The following is a 9,810-nucleotide window of genomic DNA, read 5'->3' on the forward strand; positions in this document are numbered from 1 at the left end:
ATGTCAATAAATTTAATTTATATTTAAAATCAATAACTTTGTGATTTTCCATTTTATAATTAAAATATAACTTTGTTTTTATAATGTCTACCAGTTTCAAAGCTAACCGGTAGATATTATAATTGAGTTTTAATAAAATATTTAGTGATTTTAAAACAAAGTTACATTTTAATTATGTCAATAAATATTTTTAAAATCTTGATGTCTGTCACAACTTTTTTGTGTATTATCAATTCATGCGCTTTTTGTATTGTTTGGCATATCAAATTCTAGAACAGAGAGTCGGCAGAGTCTATGGACCCCCCTCGGCCGCAGATATCCATGCCGAACGCCAACCCCGGCTTGAAGAAGGCCTACGACGAGGAGTTGGAGGAGCCCCGCGGCACCGGCGCCCCCGACAAGCCGCAGGGGGGGCAGAAGCCCCCTGCGAAGAAGGAGCCCTCCGCCCAGCAGAAGAACCAGAGCTCCGGATGGTTTGGGGGGATTTTCAACAAGCTCACCCTGAAGCCCAAGAATCAGATGATCCTGCCTGATGATAAGAACCCATCTGTAAGGAATTTTCTTATTATTTTATTTTATTTTTTCTTAGTCTTTTTTTTTATCCTTAAGATCTGTCTGTCGCTCTTGGGATGTTGATTGCTAGCTATTTCTCCATCTTTTCGGAGGTCTGCCTGGGGGTCTGCGTCCTTCAGGGTTGCCTTGGAGGGCGATACGTGGAAGTGTGTAGTCTGACATCTGTTTATATGTTCCTTCCAGTATCGCCTTCGTTGTCGTCCCCACCTCACGATATCCTTCGTCTTACACATGCTCCGGATGTCAGTATTTCTTACTCGGTCTCGCAATGTGTTTCCGGTTATGGATCGGAGAGTCTTCATCTCGGAGGTTCGAAGTCGAAATTTTGTTCTGGAAGTATCTGTTCTTGCCTCAATCCCATAAGTGGCTATTGGTCGAACACATGTTTTGTGTATCTTCATTTTACTTTCTATTCTCATGTGTTCCTCCACGCCGAGTTTCTCAGGCATCTTGATATAACTGCAGCCTTTTATACAACTGCATATAACTGCAATTATTGTAATTACTGCAATTATTATAACTGCTCCTGATATAACTGCAATTTTCTTATTATTATTTTTTTTTTTCCTAGTCTTTTTTTATTGATCCTTAGGATCTGTCTGTGCTGCCACCTGTCGCTCTTGGGATGTTGACTGCCCGATATATCTCCACCTTTTTGGAGGTCTGCCTGGGGGTCTACGTCCTTCAGGGTTTCCTTGAAGTGCGATACGTGGAAGTCTGTCTTCTGACATTCTGTTAACATGCTCATTCCAGTATCACCTTCGTTGTCATCCCCACCTCACGATATCTTCCGTCTTACACATGCTCCGGATGTCAGTATTTCTTACTCGGTCTCGCAATGTGTTTCCGGTTATGGATCGGAGAGTTTTCATCTCAGAGATTCAAAGTCGAGATTTTGTTCTGGAAGTATCTGCCCTTGCCTCAATCCCATAAGTGGCTATTGGTCGAACACATGTTTTGTGTATCTTCATTTTACTTTCCATTCTCATGTGTTTGTTCATCGACACAAAATTTCTGAGGCATCCAAGTATAGCCGTAGCCTTGTTGATTTGTTTTTGAGTATCCATAGAGATCACCGTTGCTTCTAAAGTCATTTATTTTTGTAAGCTCTGTGAAAGCCCAGATTTCATCATTTTTCCTCATCTATGTGTGAGATATCGCTCACTCCTTTCAAGAACGTCATAAAAAAAAACTTGATTTTTCAGGAGAACGTTTTTAAAGTTTAAAAACATAATACAATGTATTAAAAATAAATATCAAACCACTTATTGAACTTTTTACTGTGCAACAGATCGTTTTAGGTAAAACCTGAAGGTTTTTTCTTCATTTGAAAAATATTTATTATATTTTAAAAAAATAATTAAACAATACCTTTTCTTTCTGACACAAAAACACCACTTTCTGCCCTGTAGCTGGTAAATATTAAGTTAAAAATATCCTCTTTTGCTGGGATATAGTACATTTTCTTTACATTCCGAAAACATGCACAACTGAAAATTGACGATTTTTGATTTATGACGTTCTTGAAAGGAGTGAGCGATATCAATTTTCTTACTGGACAAATATTTTTCAGATTGTGTGGGATTCTGATAAGAAGAAATGGGTCAACTTAGACGCCGATGAAGATGAACAGCAATCCCAGTTGACCCTTCCTCCCAAGATGTCTGACATTGTCCGACCTAACCTCAGTAATAACAACTTTGGGTAAGAATACAAAATTTAAATGATTCTTCTTCTTCTTATTATTATAGGCCTTGTGGCCTGTTTTTAAGAGGGATTAGCCTCCTGCGACGTCGATTCCCAGCTATCAACCCATCTTTTTGGTGGTCTTCCGGGAGTCGTCTACCATGGGGTTGGCCGTACAGTTAAATGATTGATATATACATTTAAATGATTGATAAGCAATATCGATAAAACTAGGAAAGGTGTGTTGAGATAGTTTGAGCATGTGGAACGAATGAGTGAGGAAGTAATGGTTAAAGAAATATGTGAGATTAATATGGTTGGAATTGGATGGATGAATTGGATGGATGGAATGGATTAATATAACAGAAGAAAACCGAGGAAAAATTGGCATTTTTAAGTTTTTCCAATAGGTGAAAGTGATCAGCGTGTATATATAAGTAGGTGTACAAATGTGGAAGAGGCGAATGATGCTTGCAAAAACAGGCTTTGTATTCTCAAATCTATATATCAATATGCTTTATCACCTGTGATTGTACACAAATATGCCTGCTATTCGACTTTGGGTGGCACCATCCTCTGTGACTACACAAATGTGTGCTATTCGACTATGGGTGGCACTATCCCCTGTGATGCTAAACAAATGTGCCTGCTATTCGACTATGGGTGGCACCATCCTCTCCGACTACACAATGTGTCTGCTATTCGACTATGGGTGGCACCATCCTCTGTGATTACTCAAATATGCCTGCTATTCGACTATGGGTGGCACTATCCCATGACGCTACACAAATGTGCCTGCTATTCGACTATGGGTGGCACCATCCTCTGTGACTACTCAAATATGCCTGCTTTTCGACTATGGGTGGCACCATCCTCTGTGACTATACAAATATGCCTGCTATTCGCCTATGGGTGGCACTATCCCCTGTAACGCTACACAAATGTGTCTGCTATTCGACTATGGGTGGCACCATTCTTTGTGACTATACAAATGTGTCTACTATTCGACTATGGTTGCTGTGATGCTTCATTAATGACTATCGCAGATAGACGGGTTTAGAGATAACTGTGAATCTATAACTTGGCAGTGTGCATCACACGTAGGACTAACCTCATATGAAATAATGTTGAATTTCAGGTACCAACCAGCCGTGACGCAGTCCGACCTAACCCCACCTCCCTCCGGAATGCCTCCTCCTCCGGGCCCTCCCGGATCAGCCCCCCCTGCCGCAGTGCCTACACCTAATATTTTCAAACTACAGAAAGGAAGACGTAAGAAATAAATTATAATTTCATTAATTGATTCGGCAGTCACTTTGTAGTAAAATCTATCCATTTTTAATTAATGTTTTACTAGTAAATACCACTATTTCTTAAAATCTGCAAGTAAAACTTTAATTTAAGATAATAAATTATACCCTAGGTTACTAAAGTACCCTTACGAGTGATGTTGTTACTAAACATTGGTAAAAAAATCTTCTCCGTCTCAGTCCTCATTACTGAGGGTTGTGTCCCTTGTACAAGCAATGAGTCTTCTCCAACATTTTGAGTGTGTCCAAATACTTGTTCGCAAAATCTGGATTATCTCCTATTACAGGAGTTATTTTCATATTATTTTTTGACAAATAAAAAGCTTTTTTATCTTAATAAAATAGCTTCTTTACATCTCACCAATAGATGTCTCTAGTGAAGTTCTAGTGATTCAAGAACAAGGTTTCTAAATTGGTTCATATATATAGAACTTCCAAGAATTTGAGTAGTGTGGTTGTCAATAATGGGTAGAATTGGTGAATGTTACACGTGTGTAAAGTGATCACTTAAACCAGCCTATGACGGTCGTCAGCCCCGTAAATGCCCAGACTTCCTCTTCTTCATCTTTGATGAGATGTCAAAAAATAATATGAGTGTTCTCCAATTGTCTGTTGACTGCGCTGCACGAAGCGCTCCAAACACCTTAAATTGATTGGTCCATCGTGTGGGGGATCTTTCTCTTCCTCTCTTACCCTCCAGGCTACCAATCACAACCAGTCGTTCCAGGCTATCCTCCGTGTCCAATAATTAAATGATCCGTCGTGTACAGACACTGGCCAGAGTCAAGCCATCCAAGTAATACTCCTGACAAATGGACTCGTTGGTGCGTCTAGCTGTCCATGGAATACCGAGCATGTGCCTCCAACACCACTGTAACGGTCTAATGGTACTGGAACACTTATGATGAGGAAGATGGAAACTCGCAAATGAAGACAATTATTTATTTATCGAAAATTATAAAAGTTATAAGGGCGAGAAGAACAAAGCGACGCCAATAGACAAATAGCGAGTGCGACGTTTATATGTTTGAATTTTAATCTTATCTGAGCATGCAAAGATTAGTCCTCCACCCTTTATGTATACGATTTAAAAGGAGTTACATGTGGTGGAGACAATATTGTAAACAAAATAAAAGTCGAACTGCGTCTGTTCTTCTCGCATACATTTATGAATACAATTTTAATATTACTTACTTACTTATAACCCTTATCCGCACCCAATGGTGCATAGGGCACTGCATCGAATTGACGCAGTGTTATCTTGATCATTACTTACATGAAGGCAAGGTGATCACTCTTGCGCTTCAGGAACCAGTCCAGGGTAATATTAAATAAATATTACAGTGCAAAATCACTAATATTTATTTTCACCCCCCTGGGAATCGAACCCGGGACCTCCAGCACGGTAGCTAAACACGCTGACCATTGCACTATGGAGGCGGACAAAATCCCAATTTTAATACACAAATTCTTATAAAAAATACACAAATTTGGAAGGAACGATCACAATTTTTCTCCTTTCTGCTGCTTTTCATGCTGGTCCATTTCTCAGCAGCATAGAGAAAAATGGAGTGGACCAACCTCTTGATGAGCCTTAAAATATAACAAAATATAAAAATGGTAAAAAATACGACACAGAAAGAAAACGGGAATGAATGATCCGATCCAAACTATCATTCTGTTAAAAAAAATCATTTTCAAGGGCAAAATATCTATTTTTTAGGTTAGTTATCTCTTTTTATTGATTTGGCGTTTAATTTGTAGAACTCCATTTTAATTCATGTATTAATTTTAAATCAAACACAGATTTTTTTAGTCAACTAAGTTGTATTTTATTAACAAAATTAATATTGTGACAATTTTTTCGCCTTGTTAGGGCATTATAAAACGAATGTCGTTCGTTTGATAATGACATTCGTTTGAGAAAGCCCTAACAAGGCGAAACAATTGTCACAATATTAATTTTTTGTCTTTTTGTTAAGAAAATATAACTTAGTAGACTCAATAAATCTGTGTTTGATTTAAAATTAATGCATAAATTAGTTATCTCTAGTCGTGTCACGCTGTCAACACTTGCGTCTTACTAAGAAAGCAGGTATACACAAGAGTGTATAGTAGTTATAAATTTATCTTTGCTTACATTTTTTTCTCATGTTTTTTGGATAACAAGGAAATCGATTATATGGGATTTTTATATTTCTTCATGAGCCCTCTGTCCTCCACTGCTGGATATAGGCCTCTTCCATATCTTTCTATTCCCTTCGGTCGGTTGCTGCTTGCAGCCAGTTTCTACCCCCCACAGCGACTATGCCGCTGAACCATCTCTTTTGAAGTCTTCCGACGCCTCTTTTGTTCTCCCAAGGTCTCCATCTTAAACTGACGTGTAAAGAAAAGTGTATTATATTGTTATATTTTTGTTTTTAGATATAAAGAAGTCATACGTAGATGTCTTTAATCCGAGCGGGGCCCCAATGAAGCCCCTGCCCCCAGCTGCTGAAGTGTTGGGGGCGTCCATGCAGGCCGCAGCACCCACCTCCTACTTTGTACCGGGAGCTACTAATAACAACAGTGAACAGGTAAATAGCATCATATATATATATATATATATATATATATATATATATATATATATATATATATATATATATATATATATATATATATATATATATATATATATATATATATATATATATATATATATATATATATATATATATATATATATATATATATATATATATATATATATATATATATATATATATATATATATATATATATATATATATATATATATATATATATATATATATATATATATATATATATATATATATATATATATATATATATATATATATATATATATATATATATATATATATATATATATATATATATATATATATATATATATATATATATATATATATATATATATATATATATATATATATATATATATATATATATATATATATATATATATATATATTTATTTATTTAAACTTCATGTATAGAAAAATAAGAACATTGGCGGGATTATTGCTAAAAAGCAATATCTTCCAACCAAACCAAAAACAGACTAGTGATATTGAGAGGGTAGATAGATAGTACTTGAACATTTAAAAAAAAACATAATTTACAAATTGATGATAATAAGGAAGGCAAAGGAAAAAGAGAGTATAGGGAAGTAGGTAGATGGAAAATTAATTTTTAATAGGTAAATACCACGATTTTTTGAAATCTATTTTGACATGTCGCTCACTCCTTTCAAGAACGTCATAAATCAAAAAACTTGATTTTTCAGGAGTATGTTTTTAAAGCTTAAAAATATAATACAATTTACTACAAATAAATATCAAGCCACTTCTTGAACCTTTTACTCTGCAACAGATCTTTTTAAGTTTAACCTGAAGGTTTTTTCTCCATTTGAAAAATAATTTCGTCCGCCTCCGTAGTGTAGTGGTCAGCACGCTCGGCTACCGTACTGGAAGACCCGGGTTCGATTCCCAGGGGGGGTAAGAATAAATATGAGTGATTTTTTCACTGTAATATTTATTCAATATTACCCTGGACTGGTACTTGAAGCGGAGGGCTGATCACCTTTCCTTCATGTATAAACGATCAAGATGACACTGCGTTTATATGACGCAGAGCCGTATGCACCATTGGGGTGCGGATAAGGGTCTTATATATATTTTTTTTTTTAAATAATTAAACAATACCTTTTCTTCAAAATGCAAAAACAACACTTTCTGCCCTGTATCGGGTAAATATGAAGTTAAAAATATGCCGCTTTTGCTGGGATATAGTACATTTTCTGGGCATTCTGAAAACATGCACAATTGAAAATTGACGATTTTTTATTTATGACGTTCTTGAAAGGAGTGAGCGATGTGTTTGACCGATTCTCTTTACATGAAAGAAGACGGAAGTCTGAGCATCCAAGGGCTTATGACCTATCATTTGGCGAACTTAGCTAAGCAATCACTTTATACACTTGTGTAATGTTACCATTCTGCCCATTATTGAACATCCATATTGCCTTAATTCTTGAAATCTGTATGATATGCAATGGTCTCCAAATGTTCCACATGCTGATACGATTTTCTATATCGTAGTCATACAGGAGAAAGTGACCAAGTACAATTTTTTACAAAAACGTGATCATTAACTATTTGATATCTTACTAGCTTAGTATTGCCCTGAAAAAATCCGAAAGGATTTTAATCTTGGAAGTATAATATATTGACTTGTTGAAAATGAAAAGTGAACACTTAAACCAGCCTATGACGGTCGTCAGCCCCGTAAAGCCCAGACTTCCATATTCTTCTTCATCTTTGATGAGATGTCAAAAATAACTAACTGCATTGGTGTTTAATTTCCTGCCAAGCAAAAGTGACTTAAATGGCCCCCCTGAATATTTTACGTGTTGTTAGTTGGTCACTTTCTCCTGTATGACTACGATACGTTTAGAATATATATAGGATATTTTATATAAAGAAGAATGATAGATAGATGTCACATATCAAGTTGAGATACCTTTAAAATTGATATCTCATCCGTAGGGTGAATAATCCATAGTTTGATTTTAAAATAATATTTATAGTATTTATATTTATTTGTTTAATTAAATTTAATAAAAATTTACGATAACTTATTATTAACAAATTAGTTTACTGACCAAATTAGTTTATTAGTTGTTGTCTTTTTTTCATATGACTTTTCAATAGATTCTCTCCTTTTTTTCTCACAAGCTTACTAAAAGTGACATAAATGAATGCGACTAAAAGGTATACCTACATGTACTTCCACCAATATATATCTGATATATTAGTCCACCCCCGTAGTGTAGCGGTTAACGCATTCGGCTACAGCTACCGGGCTGGAGGTCCCGAGTTAGATTCCCAGGAGTCACTCCGATATTTATTTAACATTACACTGAACTGGTTCCTAAGGCGCTGGATTGATCATCTTACCTTCATGTAAGTAACGATCAAGATGGCACTGCATCAATATGATGCAGTGCCCTATGCACCGTCTGTTGGGGATAAGGGTTAGAAGAAGAAAAAGAAATTGGCTCTTACGATTGTATGAAATGTTGATCTTTTATTTTCGCGTTTGTCAAACTTAATTCTTACATTTCGTCATCCTTGATTCTCGCATTTTGTTATCCTTAATTCTCAGGTTTTGTCTCGTGTTTTGCCATCCCTAATTCTTAAATGTTGTTATACTTGATTCTCGCATTTGTCATCCTTAATTCTCGTGTTTTGCCATCCTTAATTCTTAAATGTTGTCATACTTGTTTCTCGCATTTGTCATTGTTAATTCTCCTATTTCGTCATCCTTAATTCTCGTGATTTTCCATCCTTAATTCTTAAATGTTGTCATACTTGAATCTCGCATTTGTCATTGTTAATTCTCCTATTTCGTCATCCTTAATTCTCGTGATTTTCCATCCTTAATTCTTAAATGTTGTCATACTTGATTCTCGCATTTGTCATCGTTAATTCTCCCATTTTGTCATCCTTAATTCTCGTGATTTTCCATCCTTAATTCTTAAATGTTGTCACACTTGATTCTCGCATTTGTCATCGTTAATTCTCCCATTCCGTCATCCTTGATTCTCGCATTTTATCATCCTTAATTCTCCCATTTTGTCTTTCTTAATTCTCGCATTTGTCATCGTTAATTCTCCCATTTCGTCTTTCCTAATTCTCGCATTTTTTATTATCATTTTTATTCTTTATAGGGAGCTCCGTCACTCTACAACCCGGCGAACTACTGAACGTCGTCAACCCCATGGATAATTATGTGAATAGTCCAATTTTTCATAATGAATTTTGCATTATATCGTCCGTTTTCTAATCAATTTCATCGCTCCCTATGTTGGTTAGTATCAAAGGAATAAATTCAATATGTTGTGCAATAAAAACCTTTATTTATTCAGAAATGTGTCCAATGTATGGATATGTTTATTTCTGAAGTATATTTCTTCTAAAAATTCAAAAATCGTGGCAAAATATTGATGTGAATTATCTTTAGATACAGTAATTTTATGTATACAGTAGCCATTGACAATTATTTATTTATTGAATTGGCATTTAATTTGTAGAACTTCATTTTAATTTATGTATTAAATGTTAAAAACAAACACAGGTTTTTGGGTCTACCAAATTGTATTTTACTGTTGAAAACACATAAAAATTATATTTGGCCATGAGTCAAAACAATT

The 9,810-nt window shown here is 35.3% G+C and overlaps 1 protein-coding gene across 2 annotated transcripts in view; it reads left to right on the forward strand.

Annotated features, from left to right (window-relative positions):
• The window catches only part of Sec16 (endoplasmic reticulum export factor secretory 16), a 69,258-nt gene extending 59,679 nt beyond the window's left edge, over positions 1-9,579 (forward strand). For both annotated transcript variants that reach the window (XM_088263725.1, XM_088263726.1), the window contains 5 exons: positions 274-549; positions 2,147-2,277; positions 3,398-3,531; positions 5,994-6,145; positions 9,328-9,579. In XM_088263725.1, coding sequence (XP_088119851.1) covers positions 274-549; positions 2,147-2,277; positions 3,398-3,531; positions 5,994-6,145; positions 9,328-9,363 — 729 coding nt within the window. In that variant the 3' untranslated portion in view covers positions 9,364-9,579. The remainder of the gene's footprint in view (positions 1-273; positions 550-2,146; positions 2,278-3,397; positions 3,532-5,993; positions 6,146-9,327) is intronic.
• The last annotated feature ends 231 nt before the right edge of the window (positions 9,580-9,810 follow it).

This window comes from Brachycentrus maculatus, unplaced genomic scaffold, assembly GCF_059751285.1.
Source record: "Brachycentrus maculatus isolate JH-2025_06_01 unplaced genomic scaffold, ASM5975128v1 h1tg000202l, whole genome shotgun sequence".
Taxonomy (NCBI): Eukaryota; Metazoa; Arthropoda; class Insecta; order Trichoptera; family Brachycentridae; genus Brachycentrus; species Brachycentrus maculatus.